This window comes from Lipotes vexillifer, unplaced genomic scaffold, assembly GCF_000442215.2.
Source record: "Lipotes vexillifer unplaced genomic scaffold, Lipotes_vexillifer_v1.1 scaffold860, whole genome shotgun sequence".
Taxonomy (NCBI): Eukaryota; Metazoa; Chordata; class Mammalia; order Artiodactyla; family Lipotidae; genus Lipotes; species Lipotes vexillifer.
This window is the reverse complement of record NW_006789568.1, coordinates 464,623-482,443: the sequence shown is the minus strand read 5'-3', so window position 1 is coordinate 482,443 and position 17,821 is coordinate 464,623. Positions and strand designations below refer to the sequence as shown.

General features: G+C 37.9%; 1 protein-coding gene across 2 annotated transcripts in view; it reads right to left on the bottom strand.

Moving 5' to 3' along the window:
- The window catches only part of PSMD1 (proteasome 26S subunit, non-ATPase 1), a 107,365-nt gene that overhangs the window by 33,009 nt on the left and 56,535 nt on the right, over positions 1 to 17,821 (bottom strand). For both annotated transcript variants that reach the window (XM_007462741.1, XM_007462740.1), the window contains exon 17: positions 8,531 to 8,645. In XM_007462741.1, the coding sequence (XP_007462803.1) occupies positions 8,531 to 8,645 (115 nt within the window). The remainder of the gene's footprint in view (positions 1 to 8,530; positions 8,646 to 17,821) is intronic.

Here is a 17,821-nt window from a genome sequence, read left to right as displayed (position 1 = left end):
TCAGTGCCCCTTACAAGATCCTTAGGTAGGTATAAATTTGGAGGAACAAAGCAATTAGTTTATATGATTATCAAACTTATTTTAATACAGTATGTCATTTCTCAAATGTCCTTTGTTCCAAAGCCAAGTAAAGGAAGAATAAATTGAATCCTTTTTTGGGGGGCATGGGGGGAATGACTTCAGATTTTCTTTCACGTCGATTTATTTACTTAAGAAATATCAGAGCAAGAGACTGGTTCAAGATAGTGGAGTAGAAGGATGTGAGCTCACTTCCTCTTGAGAGAGCACTAGAATCACAACTAACTGCTGAACGATCATTGACAGGAAGACACTGGAACTCACCAAAAAAGATACCCCACATCCAAAGACAAAGGAGAAACCACAATGAGATGGCAGGAGGGGGGCAATCACAGTAAAATCAAATCCCATAACTGCTGGGTGGGTGACTCACAAACTGGAGAACAATTATACCACAGAAGTCCACCCACTGGAGTGAAGGTTCTGAGCCCCACGTCAGGCTTCCCAACCTGGGGGTCTGGCAAAGGGAGGAGGAATTCCTAGAGAATCAGACGTTGAAGGCTTGTGGGATTTGATTGCAGGACTTCGACAGGAATGGGGGAAACAGAGACTCCACTCTTGGAAAGAACACAAAAAGTACTGCGCGCACTGGGACCCAGGGGAAGGAGCAGTGACCCCAAAGGAGACCGAACCAGACCTACCTGCTTGTGTTGGAGGGTCTCCTGCAGAGGCAGGGGGTGGCTGTGTCTCACCGTAAGGACAAGGACACTGGCAGCAGAAGTTCTGGGAAGTACTCCTTGGCGTGAGCCCTCCCAGAGTCTGCCATTAGCCACACCGAAGAGCCAGGTGGGATCCAGTGCTGGGTCGCGCCTCAGGCCAAACAACCAACAGGGAGGGAACCCAGTCCCTCCATCAGCAGACAATCGGATTAAAGTTTTACTGAGCTCTGCCTACCACCAGTCCCTCCCATCAGGAAACTTGCACAAGCCTCTTAGATAGCCTCATCCACCAGAGGGCAGACAGCAGAAGCAAGAAGAACTACAATCCTGAAGACTGTGGAACAAAAAACACATTCACAGAGAGACAAGATGAAAAGGCAGAGGGCTATGTACTAGATAAAGAAACAAGATAAAACCCCAGAAAAACAACTAAATGAGGTGGGATAGGAAACCTTCCAGAAAAAGAACTCAGAATAATGATAGTGAAGATGATCCAGGACCTTAGAAAAACAATGAAGGGAAAGATCGAGAAGATGCAAGAAATGTTTAACAAAGACCTAGAAGAATTAAAGAACAAACAGAGATGAACAATACAATAACTGAAATGAAAACTACACTAGAAGGAATCAATAGCAGAATAACTGAGGCAGAAGAACGGATAAGTGACTTGGAAGACAGAATGGTGGAATTCACTGCTGTGGAACAGAATAAAGAATAAAGAATGAAACGAAATGAAAACAGCCTAATAGACCTCTGGGACAACATTAAATGCAACAACATTCGCATTATAGGGGTCTCAGAAGGAGAAGAGAGAGAGAAATGACCCGAGAAAATATCCGAAGAGATTATAGTCAAAAACTTCCCTGACATGGGAAAGGAAATAGCCACCCAAGCCCAGGAAGCACAGAGAGTCCCAGGCACGATAAACCCAAGGAGAAACACGGCAAGACACACAGTAATCAAACTGACAAAAATTAAAGACAGAAAAATTACTGAAAGCAACAAGGGAAAAAATGACAAATAACATACAAGGGAACTCCCATAAGGCTAACAGATGATTTCTCAGCAGAAACTCTAAAGACCAGAAGGGAGTGGCATGATATATTTCAAGTGATGAAAGGGAAGAACCTACAACCAAGATTACTTTACCCAGCAAGGATCTCATTCAGATTCGATGGAGAAATCAACAGTTTAAAGACAAGCAGAAGCTAAAAGAATTCAGCACCACCAAACCAGCTCTACAACAAATGCTAAAAGAACTTCTTTAAGTGGGAAACACAAGAGCAAAGGACCTACAAAAACAAACCCAAAACAATTAAGAAAATGGAAATAGGAACATACATATCGATAATTACCTTAAATGTGAATGGATTAAATGCTCCAACCAAAAGACACAGGCTCGTTGAATGGATACAAAAACAAGACCCACATATATGCTGTTTACAAGAGACCCACTTCAGACCTAGGTACACATACAGACTGAAAGTGAGGGGATGTAAAAAGATATTCCATGCAAATGGAAATCAAAAGAAAGCTGGAGTAGCAATATTCATATCAGAGAAAATAGACTTTAAAATAAAGAGTGTTACAAAAGATAAGGAAGAACACTACATAATGATCAAGGGATCAATCCAAGAAGAAGATATAACAATTATAAATATATATGTACCCAACACAGGAGCATCTCAATACATAAGGCAACTGCTAATAGCTATAAAAGAGGAAATTGACAGTAACACAATAATAGTGGGGGACTTTAACACCTCACTTACACCAATGGACAGATCATCCAAAGAGAAAATTAATAAGGAAACACAAGCTTTAAATGACACAACAGACCAGATAGATTTAATTGATATTTATAGGACATTCCATCCAAAAACAGCAGATTACACTTTCTTCTCAAGTGCACACAGAACATTCTCCAGGAGAGATCACATCTTGGGTCACACAACAAGCCTCAGTAAATTTAAGAAAACTGAAATCATATCAAGCATCTTTTCTGACCACAACACTATGAGATTAGAAATCAATTACAGGGAAAAAAACGTAAAAAACACAAACACATGGAGGCTAAACAATACGTTACTAAATAACCAAGAGATCACTGAAGAAATCTAAGAGGAAATCAAAACATACCTAGAGACAAATATGACGACCCAAAACCTATGGGATGCAGCAAAAGCAGTTCTAAGAGGGAAGTTTATAGCTATACAAGCCTACCTCAAGAAACAAGAAAAATCTCAAATAAACCATCTAACCTTACACCTGAAGTAACTAGAGAAGGAAGAACAAACAAAACCCAAAGTTAGGAGAAGGAAAGAAATCATAAAGATCAGAGCAGAAATAAATGAAATAGAAACAAAGAAAACAACAGAAAAGATCAATAAAACTAAAAGCTGGTTCTTTGAGAAGATAAACAAAATTGATAAACCATTAGCCAGACTCATCAAGAAAAAGAGGGAGAGGACTCAAATCAATAAAATTAGAAATGAAAAAGAAGAAGTTACAAAAGACACCACAGGGCTTCCCTGGTGGCGCAGTGCTTGAGAGTCCGCCTGCCGATGCAGGAGACGCGGGTTCGTCCCCCGTTTTGGGAAGATCCCACGTGCCGCGGAGCGGCTGGGCCCGTGAGCCATGGCCGCTGAGCCTGCGCGTCCGGAGCCTGTGCTCCGCAAATGGGAGAGGCCACAACAGTGAGAGGCCCGCATAACGCAAAGGAAAAAAAAAAAAAAAAAAAAGACACCACAGAAATATAAAGTATCCTGAGAGACTACTACAAGCAACTCTATGCCAACAAAATGGACAGCCTGGAAGAACTGGAAAAATTTGTAGAAAGGTATAACCTTCCAAGACTGAACCGGGAAGAAATAGAAAATATGAACAGACAAATCACAAGTAATGAAATTGAAACTGTGAGTAAAAATCTTCCAACAAACAAAAGTCCAGGACCAGATCACTTCACAGGTGAATTCTATCAAACATATAGAGAAGAGCTAACACCCATCCTTCTCAAACTCTTCCAGAAAATTGCAGAGGAAGGAACACTCCCAAACTCATTCTATGAGGCCACCCTGATACCAAAACCAGACAAAGATACGACAAAAAAAGAAAATTACAGACCAATACCACTGATGAATATAGATGCAAAAATCCTCAACAAAATACTAGCAAACAGAATCCAACAACACATTAAAAGGATCATACACCATGATCAAGTGGGATTTATTCCGGAGATGCAGATTCTTCAATATACACAAATCAATCAATGTGATACACCATATTAACAAACTGAAGAATAAAAACCATATGATCATCTCAATAGATGCAGAAAAAGCTTATGACAAAATTCAACACCAATTTATGGTAAAAACTCTCCAGAAAGTGGGCATAGAGGGAACCTACCTCAACATAATAAAGACCATATATGACAAACCTACAGCATACAACATTCTCAATGGTGAAAAACTGAAAGCATTTCCTCTAAGATCAGGAACAAGACAAGGATGTCCACTCTCACCACTATTATTCAACATAGTTTTGGAAGTCCTAGCCACAGCAATCAGAGAAGAAAAAGAAATAAAAGGAATACAAATTAGAAAAGAAGAAGTATAACTGTCACTATTTGCAGATAACATGATACTATACATAGAGAATCCTAAAGATGCTACCAGAAAACTACTAGAGCTAATCAATGAATTTGGTAAAGTTGCAGGATATAAAATTAACGCACAGAAATCTCTTGCATTCCTATACACTAATGATGAAAAATCTGAAAGAGAAATTAGGAAACACTTCCATTTACCACTGCAACAAAAAGAATAAAATATCTAGGAATAAACATACCTAGGGAGACAAAAGACCTGTATACAGAAAACTATTAAGACACTGATGAAATAAATTAAAGATGATACAAACAGATGGAGAGATATACCATGTTCTTGGATTGGAGGAATCAATATTGTGAAAATGACTATACTACCTAAAGCAATCTACAGATTCAATGCAATCCCTATCAAATTACCAATGGCATTTTTTACAGAAGTAGAACAAAAAAGTCTAAAAATTTGTATGCAGACAGAAAAGACCCCGAATAGCCAAAGCAGTCTTGAGGGAAAAAAATGGAGCTGGAGGAATCAGACTCTGTGACTTCAGACTATACTACAGAGCTACAGTAACCAAGACAATACGGTACTGGTAGAAAAACAGAAATATAGATCAATGGAACAGGACAGAAAGCCCAGAGATAAACCCACGCACCTAGCGTCAACTAATCTATGACAAAGGAGGCAAAGATACACAATGGAGAAAAGACAGTCTCTTCAGTAAGTAGTGCTGGGGAAACTGGACAGTCCAGTTACATGTAAAAGCATGAAATTAGAACACTCCCTAACTCCATACACAAAAATAAACTCAAAATGGATTAGAGACCTAAATCTAAGGAAAGACACTATAAAACTCTTAGAGGAAAACATAGGAAGAACACTCTTTGACATAAATCACAGCAAGAGATATTTTGATCTACCTCTTAGAGTAATGGAAATAAAAACAAAAATAAACAAATGGGAACTAATGAAACTTAAAAGCTTTTGCAAAGCAAAGGAAACTACAAACACGACGAAAAGACAACCCTCAGAATGGGAGAAAATATTTGCAAACGAATCAACAGACAAAGGATTAATCTCCAAAATATATAAACAGCTCATGCAGCTCAATATTAGAAACACAAACAACCCAATCCAAAAATGGGCAGAAGACCTAAATAGACATTTCTCCAAAGAAGACATACAGATGGCCAAGAAGCACATGAAAAGCTGCTCATCACTAATTATTAGGCAAATGCAAATCAAAACTACAATGAGGTATCACCTCACACCAGTTAGAATGGGCATCGTCAGAAAATCTAGAAACAACAAATGCTGGAGAGGGTGTGGAGAAAAGTGAACCCTCTTGCACTGCTGGTGGGAATGTAAACTGATACAGCCACTATGGAGAACTGTATGGAGGTTCCTTAAAAAACTAAAAATAGAATTACCATATGACCCAGCAATCCCACTACTGGGCATTTACCCAGAGAAAACTATAATTCAAAAAGACACATGCACCCCAGTGTTTACTGCAGCACTATTTACAACAGCCAGGTCATGGAAGTCACCTAAATGCCCATCAACAGACGAATGGATAAAGATGTGGTACATATATACAATGGAATATTACTCAGCAGTAAAAAGGAACAAAATTGGGTCATTTGTAGAGATGTGGACAGACCTAGAGACTGTCATACAGAGTAAGTCAGAAAGAAAAACAAATATCGTATATTAACACATATATGTGGAACCTAGAAAAACGGTACAGATGAACTGGTTTGTAGGGCAGTAATAGTGACAGATGTAGAGAAGAAACGTATGGACACTAAGGGGGGAAAGTGGCGGGGGGATGGTGGTGGTGTGATGAATTGGGAGATTGGGATTGACATATATACACCAATATGTATAAAAGAGATAACTAATAAGAACCTGCTGTATAAAAAAATAAAAGAAAATTCAAAAAAGAAAAATCAGAGCGATTGATAATACAAATACCATATAAATGTATTCTTCCTCACTTCCCTGAAAAATGTAGTGCCGTTGTTTAGAAGAGAAAGTTTTGCAAACGTTACTCATATTGTCAATATTGTTTATGAAGTATTCATGATACAAATATAAGAAAATTTCCAACTTGTAAGTTAAAAGACACTAACTTGGGCTTTGAGGTAGGTGATATGACCTCAAAGATACATTTTAGACTAAATAGGTGTTTCAGGCTTTTAAGAAACAAAATTAACGTGCCAAGTTTCAGACAGATAGGTATTGATACGTAGATCATACAAAGTATCTAGAAATAAAGCAGACTTGTTTAGTATGAGTAATGAAGAATATTCATTGAATTAACTTGTCAGATACTATGTCTCAAAGAACATTTGCTCCTAGATAGCATATTAAGTTTAGAATAATCTGGAAAGAAAAAAATCTAATTTACATTTAACTTATGAGGTCTGACATAAATGTCTACTAAACACCGGAGGGAGAAAATACTTAGTAAAACATCCAATTATATTTTTCCTTTGTTTATAGAACAGATGTGTCCTAGAAAAAAATGAAGGCCTATTTCTATAAACTGTATTTTATACACACAATGACTTTTCTAATAACAGTGAAGATACATTCTCATGTAAGAAATTCTCCTCCAAGAGAAATGAAAACATTTAAAAAACAAAACTGTGAGGACAGAGACCATGTCCAACTTGTTCATCATCATATCCTTAAAATGATCTTCCCTTCATCATTCATTTGACAAATATTTACTGAAACTACTATGTGCCAGGTCTGACTTTAGGTTTTAGCAGTGAACATTCTGTTCTTAGGGACCTTACATTTCAGTGGAGAGAAGACAGACAATAAATAAATAGGTATAAAAATATGTCAGGTGGGTCTTCCCTGGTGGTGCAGTGGGTGAGAGTCTGTCCGCCTGCCGATGCAGGGGACACGGGTTCGTGCCCCGGTCTGTGAAGATCCCAAATGCCGCGGAGCGGCTGGGCCCGTGAGCCATGGCCGCTGAGCCTGCTCTTCCGGAGCCTGTGCTCCGCAATGGGAGAGGCCACAACAGTGAGAGGCCCGTACGGGCAAAAAAAAAAAAAAAAAAAAAAAAAGTCAGGTGGTGATAAGTGCTATGAAGAAAAATAAAGCAGGGTAAGGAGACAGAATGAGAATATTGGGAGGGCATGTCTCTATAAATTTTTAACAATTCTCGCCACATATAGTGAAAATGCCTATTTTAATTCCTAGCTTCAATAATGTTTTATGTGACTAGAAAAAAATTATTTGTATCCAATACTAATACTATTTATTAGAGAAAAAGTCAAGCAAATTAAAATCTAATTCCTGGAATCAATCAATAAACTAATAATTATGCTTTGCTTTACTTTAGTTTGGACAAGAGATGATTTTTAAAAAGTGGCTCCTTTCTGATATAAAGACACTGGGAATATAACCATATTCTTGTTCTCTCTCTCTCTCTCTCTCTCACACACACACACACACACACACACACGCCTGTGTGCTATTAAAAGAAAAGTGCACCTTTTGGGGAACTGGCCAAGGTGTGTTCATGTGCTCTATGAAAGGCAAAATGTGGTGATTTATGTTATTGCTGTGAATCAAGAATACTTGTTATTAAAGCATTGGTGAATTTCTTTATGACTCTCATGACAAACTGTTTTCAAATCATCAATGTACCTAACCCAAGACTTTATTTTGTCACTTTTGTGGGCTTAACAAATACCAGGTTATCTATTATGTTCTTGAGGAGAAAAGAGGCAAAGAGCAGTTAAATATAAACTTAAACACACAAAAAAATCAAACTGAGTTGACAGTGGTAGCCTCAAATAAGAACTCTGATTTCCACAATACTTATTATGCAAATTAAACTTGTAAAATAACAATGTAAAATGGTCAGAGTAGCTCTTCAAAGAAAAAAATACTATTTCTTCTTTTTAAAGAAATCAATGGTTTCATAAAAAATTCAACAGCATTGTTTTCATTAGAGCCATCCATGTAATGTGGTTTGTTCTTAAACGGCTTTGAGCAATCCAGCATAGTTAAGTGAGGAAGTTCTGGGAAGCTTAACTTGTGAGGCAAGTTAAGTCTTACAGATCACACCACACTTGTAATTTTACAACTGTTACATAAACTTTTCGGATAGAGAAAACAGTCTGGCGCCAGAAAAGAACTGACCACATTGGCTTTGGCCTTTACCTTGTTTCCTGTACCGGCACAGCAGATGCCCAGGGCCATTGCAGCTCCGTAACGCACATGAGGATTGTAACTCTCTGACAACAATGAAACGACACTGGGGCACTGTTCAGGGGTCCTGATAAGAAACAGAGAAAGTGAAGACAGTGTTATAGATAACATATTTTAAATCAAGATGGAAGAATTTTAATCAATTTTTTGAAAGTTATGGGAAACAACAGAGTTATATTTAACACAGAAGTTACAGAATTAAAAATCTCCAACAGAATTCTAATTATTGATATTAGAAAGCTATCTTCAACATTCAGAGAATATATGCAAAGAAAGAGGAACATATCAGTGATCCCTCAACCACAGCTCTGCATCACAGCATTACTCATTCCCTCGTGTCTTCTCCAGGGTGGGGAACAGCCATGGGAGACGGGGTGGAGCGGGGGACTGGGGGGGTAATGGGGACGGGGAACGCTGCCCTACGTCCATTCTTATAACTCCTGCTTACTGTGTCTTGTTTCAGAAGACAAAAGTCACTTACAGAGACTCCAAGATGTTTCCAAAGCTGCACAAAAGATTTAAAACTCCCAATATTACTCTGATTGAATATTAAATTGTTAAATAAGAGTTGGTATGAAAAAATTCTGATTTTTTTGTCTTCAGCAATTATTTTTGTGTTGAAAAGAATAGAGAAATTGTTCTTTTCTCATCTTCTTCATATTTGCAGCAAATACAGAAGAGAGGACAACCCTGACAAATGAAGTATCTGATCTCATATCTGAAGGACTATCCTGTTATAGTGGTCACTCCTGAGGGGGCAGCAGGATGGGTGTAGTAACTAGAAGAGAGTGTAAGGGGAGTTTCTGGAAGGCTGGTACCGATGTTGAACTAGGTGCTGGTTACACAGGTGTGTTCAGTTATGAAAATTCATCAAGCTGTAGGCTAATTATGTTCACGTTTTTAGATGTATATTACACTTCAATAAAAACTTAAAAAAGAGACTATTAATATATTACATTTCAATAGAACGTTTTTTAAAAAAAGTATCCTGTTGTGAATGAAAGCAGTTATTACCTACAGACAAATTTAAATCCATAATTCTATGTTGAAATTGTCCTCTAGCCTCAAACTCCAGTGAATGGTAAATTCAAATTTCAAATGGAGTAGAGCCAAGTTTATGCAAACTGTCTATAAAGGTGGAATTTTGGGGGAAAGGCAAGATAGGGGTAGGGGATTAAGAGTACAAACTACTATGTATAATATAAATAAGCTACAAGGATATATTGTACAACACAGGGAATACAGCCAATATTTTATGGTAACTATATATGGAAAATAATCTTTTAAAATTGTGAATCACTATGTTGTACATCTGAAACTTATATATTATACATCAACCATACCTCAAAAAAGAAAAAAAGGTAGAACTCTGCTATCACTCTTTCTTGAAAATGTTCTTTCTCAGTTTGATGAAGCTAGTTCCTAGTATGAAAAATCTGTAAACAATCTAGTGGCAACAATACAGAAGAATAGTATAAAGAAAGCAATGTACTAGGAAACAGAAGATCTGGGTTCTACTCTTAGTTTTGTTAATTTCTTAGTACATGACATTAGGCAAATCACTTAAATTTTCTTTTCTGTAACTAGAGATAATATTTCTTGACTATCATGCAGGAATAATATAAAAACAAATGAACAAATACACATATGCTATCAGTTAATGAGTACTGAGGTAAATAACAGTAAGTTATATAAGAAGTAAAAAACCCATGTTCTAGTTCCTGTTTTGCCTCTAAATAGCTGGGATAATTTTAGACAAGGTTCAATTAACCATACACTTTGGGGTCCCTTTTCACATTGGAAAAAGAAGGAATTGGACTAAAAGTTCAATAAGGTCTGTTCCACTTTACAATTCTATGGCTTTTAAAAGTGAATCAATCATCAAAGGTTTTAAATCAGTGTTCATTATTACAGGACATTTCATCAATGAGAAATATTCCTATGAAATAAAAATGAAATTTTAAAGGTGATATCATACCAAAGAGGTTGCTGGAGAATTACTGTAGTTGACAGCATCATTGTTTAACTTTTTTTAAAAAATTAATTAATTAATTTTTGGCTGCATTGGGTCTTCGTTGCTGTGTGCGGGCTTTCTCTAGTTGTGGCGAGCAGGGGCTACTCTTCATTGCAGTGCACGGGCTTCTCAATGCGGTGGCTTCTCTTGTTGTGGAGCATGGGCTCTAGGCGTGCAGGCTTAGTAGTTGTGGCTCACGGGCTCTAGGTGCGCGGGCTCAGCAGTTGTGGTGCACGGGCTTAGTTGCTCTGCCGCATGTGGGATCTTCCTGGACCAGAGCTCAAACCTGTGTCCCCTGCATTGGCAGGCAGATTCTTAACCACTGCACCATAAGGCAAGTCCCATCATTATTTAACTTTTATTTTTCACTTGCATTGGGCTAAGAACTTAAAAGTTCTGCCCATAATTTTTTTTTAATGTATTTATTTTTATTATTTATTTTATTTTTGGCTGCGTTGGGTCTTTGTTGCTGCGTGCAGGCTTTCTCTAGTTGCGGCAAGCAGGGGCTACTCTTTGTTGCGGTGCGTGGGCTTCTCATTGTGGTGGTTTCTCTTGTTGCGGAGCACGGGGTCTAGGCATGCAGGCTTCAGTAGCTGCAGCTCGTGGGCTCTAGAGCGTAGGCTCAGTAGTTGTGGTACATGGGCTTAGTTGCGCCGAGGCATGTGGGATCTTCCCGGACCAGGGCTCGAACCCGTGTCCCCTGCATTGGCAGGCAGCCACCAGGGAAGCCCAGTTCTGTCCATACTTTGATACTCAAATCCTCTGACAAACTCAAACATCTTATCACATAACAAATTATAAATAAAACCACTCAAGACTGCACATGTCTCAAGGTGCAAGGATGGAGACTGTATCTTCTGTACTTTTCCCCATAAATTAGTGGCACAGTGCTATGTACTAAAGATAAAATAATTTTTATTACTTAATAAAAGACAAAGGGAGCCAAACTAAATATATATTTAGAGACGTGACCAACAAGTATTTCCTACTAGGTTCAAGTTCTAAGGGTTAATCATTGAGAAAAATATCAGGCCGTTCCTTGTTCCCCTCCTCACTTAAGTTTTTAACTCAGCTAGATAATCAAAAAAGAGAGAGTTAACAAGTACCTCTGAGTTACTTCATAACGGCTAATTGAGTGTCTTTTAATTTTATGTGCTTTGAAGTTCCCAGTAGGGAGACCACATAAAGGGCTAGGGAAGGCCTACTTTAAAAAGTAAAACACTGAAACAGGTAACTAAGTTCTGATTTGTTGTTTCAATAAAATTTCTTGGCTTGTAGCTAACAGTCATCTTACCAACTTACTATTTGTACAACCTTCCAGAGAGCAGGAATTGTGCAAGGGCATATGCACAAGTCACTACCATATTATCCAACCATAAAGTGCACATATGAATTCCTTTTTTCTTAAACACACTGGCTATTAACTACTGTTTATTGAATATTTTGTACAACCTCAATATTAAATTGTATTAATAAATCAAAATGCTTTCAAGAATACGTGTCTTTTCTAATCTATCTTCCCTAGAAGAGGAAAAAATATAGCACTATATGTATACAGGCAGAAACACTGCTCTAAGCACGTGGGTTTGGTCCATCGCAGTGGGAATTTGGTGAGGACATAAACCTCACGGTAGTCCCTTGGTAGAGTTATGAATTTATATTTTCATTAGGTAGGTGCCACAGGATTACCATAATGACACAGGAATTAAGAGTATTCACTCTGTTTAAGTCCCTTGTACTCCCTACCAGCAGACTCCAAATAATCTGAGCAGCATCCTGAATTTTGAAGTGCCTGTTGAATGTCTTTAACAGTCCACAAATACCTCAGTCAATACACAGAATTCTGTACAGAAAGAGGAATAAAGGGCACCCCTTCCCTAAACTGCTTCTCTTTCCACCATGACTATTCATCTATACACCAAGAAAACTCACATTTTCAATCATTCTATTCTCTCATTCCCCACATCTAATCTGCCCAATCAAGTGAAACCTTTAAATCTTGTTTCTGTTTGCACTGCTTGTTTTAGACCCTGATCATCTCTCACTTGAAATGATACAGTGATTCCTTAAACGATCTCTCTCTTCCTCCTCTCCCTTTCGTTTTCAACATGCTGTGGTAGAGAGAACGTGGGCTTGGAATTTGAAAAACCTGGATTCCAATTCTAGTGCAGACATTTATTAATTGAATGGCAATCATTAAGTCTCTCTGAGACTTAACTGCTTCATGCATAAAATGATACCTGCTCCACCTTATTTATGCCAGGGAGTTAGTGGTGTGGTAGAGTAGAATACTATACTATAATTACTAAAATCTAAATGCATAACCAGAAATTGCCTTTGGGTCAGAACCAGGAATTTGGTTACTAGTATGCTGTAGTTTGGGCTCTTATTTTTTAAGAAAAGTAAGGCAACTCATACCCAAAAGTTCATTCAAAACAATGTAAAACAAGTTGGATATTAAACCTAGAAAACTGGTTATATACAGGGTTCTGACCTCCAGATTTCCTCACCAACTTTTTAGGGAGCTAATGGCACAGAGAACACTTTACCTACCTTGCCCCTCAGCTGCAGCAAGGACAGGACATTCCACGGAAAAGTGACTCACAAAGAGCTTATCCTAAATGTATCTTAAAACTTCATTTATTTTATGACCTCCCACTTGTTAAAAGTATTATACTTAGAATAGGGCATTAACAATTTCATACGGTTTAGAAAAAAATTTTGCCTGCGAACATAAATACAGAGCTTTGTCTGGGAGCCTAAGGCAGAGAGCTTTACCTAGTTGATTACCATAAAAGACCGAGATAGGTTGTGAGGGCTATAAACTCAAAAGCACATAAAAAAAATTCTTTTATGTTTCTCAGTCTAATGATAGTTCCAACTCTGACACCTTCTTCAGAAAATTTAAGACGAGGAACGACAAATTCTTTAATTAGCTTAGACATTCAACCTCTTCAAGAGTACAATAAAATCATAATATTCTAGGTTTATTTTAATTTTTCAACAGGCAGCTCTAAAAGGACAAAATAATTTTTCTAAGCAATGATCGCAATGCAAACATTCACTGAAAGCAAAACTTACATTAATCTTTATCCAAATACATACATACATGTTGGTATATATATATATATATATATATAATTTTTAAAGCTAAGCTAATAAATGATAAAATTATATCATCACCATTTTGAAACTGGTAATGAATTAATGGACAACAGCATCATTATCAAAGACACTAACATCATGAAAAGAGAAACAACTAGACCTTACACCTTATGTGCACTGCCAGCCCCTTCTTAATAAAAAAGGAGGAGGAGGAGAGGGAGAAGAGAAAGAGTGAGAACTTGAACCTGAATGTGACCAAGCCTCTAGATCTAACTACCAATTTACAGGAAATATAGAAGACCAAAAAACACATTATATTACACACAGGGATGCAACTGAGAGAGAGGGGGGCAAGGCAAGGGAAGGAGAAAGAACCTGCAAATTAATAGAAAATACACTAACTCTTTAATACCAATTCATAAGGCTTTTTTCCAGTTATTTTAGATAATTCTGACTCTCCTTGAATGTTAGCTTTTCTATGTAAACATTTATCTCTTTAAGATAATGTCACAAAATAATTCCTGTAGTTTATTTTAATGGCTTTGGATCAGCATTTAAAACTAAGTATTTAAATGACTAATCCCTGATCAGCAATACAAGTTCATCTCTATGTCTCTGTGAACATATTTAGAAAAATAAATGTCTAGAAATGTTCAAGTCACAGGAAAAACAGTGGATTTTGTTATATTGGCTGGGGATAGTTAGAGAGCAAGGAATTCAACACTTTGATTAGCACAAAATGTGTTACCTATGACTTAGCTTTTCCTCATATTTACATTTTGATATGTTAAATTTAAAAGTATATTTACTCAGACAATTACAAATTTGCTAGCTGCATTTGTTCTCAACAATGGAGCTACATGTTGTGGGAATTCTAGCAACATTTCTTGCTCTCTTTATTTCTTGGCTAGTTTATAAAAATTTAAAAAGTGAATACCATTAAAAGGGGAGATATTAAACATTTTGAATTTTGTTTTCATCACAATATAAAACATACATAAAATATTATCACAAAAATAACTGAAAAAGAAGAAAACAGTTTCATTTCCCAAAAACACTTCTGTCCCATGAAAATCTGTATCCTAAGCTACTGCTATTTGTAGTTTTTTATTACAGTTTTTATGGTAGTTTTTTTTTTACCATCAATTTAGTATTTACTGAATTATCTACCTACTACACGTAAAGTACCACAAGGAAAACAAAACCACACAGATCTTGCCCTAAACCTTACAAATTTAGTGCAATCTTTAATGTTTCTTTTTTAACATCTTACTGGACTTCAGAAAACTAAAAATAATTATAGTTTTAGACAAGCTTTTGGTATGTTTCCAAACAGATTAATTTCTTTCAGGTGCTGCCAAAATGGAGTGAAAATATCTCAAATAGTTGAGAAGAAAGTAGATTGAAAAGATTTATATAAAGAAATTGCTACTTCACCATAATAAGAAACATGGCTCTTAAAAATCTCAGATTGCATTCCTGAACCTAGAGAAATGTGTAACATTCAAAAAGTTACAGAATTATCAGCATGTTTCCCCCTGCCCTTCAAATCATCAAACTAAGAAATGAAAAATTCTCTAGAGGGGGCTCAACAGCAGAATTGAGCAGGCAGAAAAAAGAATCAAATAAGGTTAACTGATAATATTAGGTTAATTGAGAATTGAAGTTAGGTTAGTTGAGATTATCCAATCTGAGGAGCAGAAAAAGAATGGAGCAAAATGAACAGAGCCTAAGAGACCTGTGGGTGACACAAAACATACCAACATACGCATAATGGGAGTCCCAATGGGAGAAGAGAAAGAGAAGGCTGAAAGAACTCTTGAAGAAATAATGGCCAAAAACTTCCCAAATTTTGATGAGAGACTAGAAACTTAAACTCCAAGCAGGATAAACTCAAAGAGAACAGTGAACAAAAAAGACAAAGACTACATTCTAGTAGGAGAAAGACAATAAACAATAAATGATAAAGTAAGTAAAAAGGTGAAGTTCTAAGGAGAACCAAAAAAGTAAATCAAGGTAAGGCGTACTGGAAGAACCAAGAGAAGGGGGCATTTTGCAGTATTCATTAGAGTAGTCAAGGCAGGCTTCAATGATAGGTGATATTCAAGCAAAGAAAAGAAGGTAGTGAAGAAGTGAGCCAAGTGGCTATCCAGAGAAGGAGTATATTAGGTAGAGGAAATAGCTCATGCAAGGGCCCTGTGGAGGAATAACGCCTAGCATGTTTGAGGAGTGGCAAAGAGGCCAGTAGTTCGAGTGTAGTGAAGAGGGGAAGAGTAGTTGAAAACAGGGCCAGACTATAAGAAACTTGGTTTTTACTATGAGTGAAGTGAAGGGCAGTCAGGATTCTAAGCAAAGGAATGATATGATCTGACTTGTTTAAAAATGGTAATTTTGGCTGCTCTACTGAGACCAGAGGGCAAAGGTAGAAGAAAGAAGATGAGTTAAGAGGCTATCTCACAAATCTGGTTAAGATATAACTGTTACTTGGTGGTAGTCATGAACATGGGGGAAAAAGTTTGAAATTTGGTTCATATATTGAAGTAGAATAAGCAAGATTTCCTGATGGTAAGACGTGAAAAAAAAGAGACTTGGAAGAATGCAACTGCCTTTAACTGAGATAAAGAAACCAATAGATTGAACAGACTTGGAGGGCAAGAGCAAAAGTTCAATTTTGGACATTTTGAGTTTGAGATGTTTTTAGACATCTAAGGGAAATACTGAGTAGGTAATTGAAATGTAACAGTCTGGAGTTTGAAGGAAAGGTCTAGGCTAGAGATACAAATTTGGGAGTTTTAGTATATAGCTAGTACTCAAAGCCTTAAGTGTGTCTGAGATCACCAAGTGTGAAGGGAGAGGAGATCCAGAAATGAGACCCAGAGGAGCCCCAATATTAAAGAGGTTGAGATGAAAGAGAACAAGTAAAGGAGACTACAAAGGAGTAGTAATGAGGTAGGAGAAAATCCAACAGTGTGGTCTAGTGGAAGCCAAGCAAAAAAACTATTTTAAGGAAGGGGAACGGGAAATGATCAACTGGGTCAAATGCTGCTGTGAAGTAGGCAGAGCAGGTTACATCACGTCCTTTTTACAAATGTAGAAATTAAAGCTCAGAGAAATTGGTTTATCTGAGGTCACCTAACCCCTAAGTATGCTGCTTGTCTCATCTCACGACCACAAGATCACAGTCATTGGGCTGGAAATAGAGTTTTAGGAGTTTTCTTCAACAAGTCAATGGAAAACTGTAAGAGTGAATGGAAGGAGAAAATGAAGAGGGAGAAAAGTCAACAGGATAGGAACCTCTGAAAATCTACATATTAAGAGGGTAGAATAAGACCTAGAAAAGATTCTGTAAGAAAGACAAAGAACGCAGGATAAGGTGTCTTTTTGTTTTTTGTTTTTTTTGTGTGTGGGAACCTCCCTCCCTCTCCTGGACCAGCCCCTTCTCTCCACCCACCCACCCCATGGCCCCCCAGTCCATTCTCTACTCTGCTGTCCAACAGCAGGTTTCCCCTGAGGTGCATGTAAGCCACAGGAAGCAGGCCTTCGTGCTGCCTTCAGGACCTTCGCCTAGGCCATCCCCTCCCACCCCTTGGTCTGACACCCTCTGGGCTCATCTTAGGCACCTGTCCCTCCTGAAGTATTCCTCCTGTTTTAGGCTGTAACAGCATTTATCACACTGGATTGTCACTGCCCAGAGGACTGCCCTGTGTCCCGCGCAGTCTGCAGGGTGGAAATACTGTGGCAAACACATCTCTCAGCATTACTAGAAATTGACCTTCCCTCTCTGAGCATGCTGCCTTATCTGTAAAACGAGATACTGATAGTCTGTGATTATGGGGATTGAATAAGATTTTTTAAAGCAGCAGGTACTGCCTACGTTGGGTGCAAAATGAAATGGGAGCTTTAAAAAAGAACTTCTGGGCTTCCCTGGTGGCGCAGTGCTTGAGGGTCCGCCTGCCGATGCAGGGGACGCGGGTTCGTGCCCCGTTTCGGGAGGATCCCACATGCCGCGGAGCGGCTGGGCCCGTGAGCCATGGCCGCTGAGCCTGCGCGTCCGGAGCCTGTGCTCCGCAAATGGGAGAGGCCACAACAGTGAGAGGCCCGCATAACGCAAGAAAAAAAAAAAA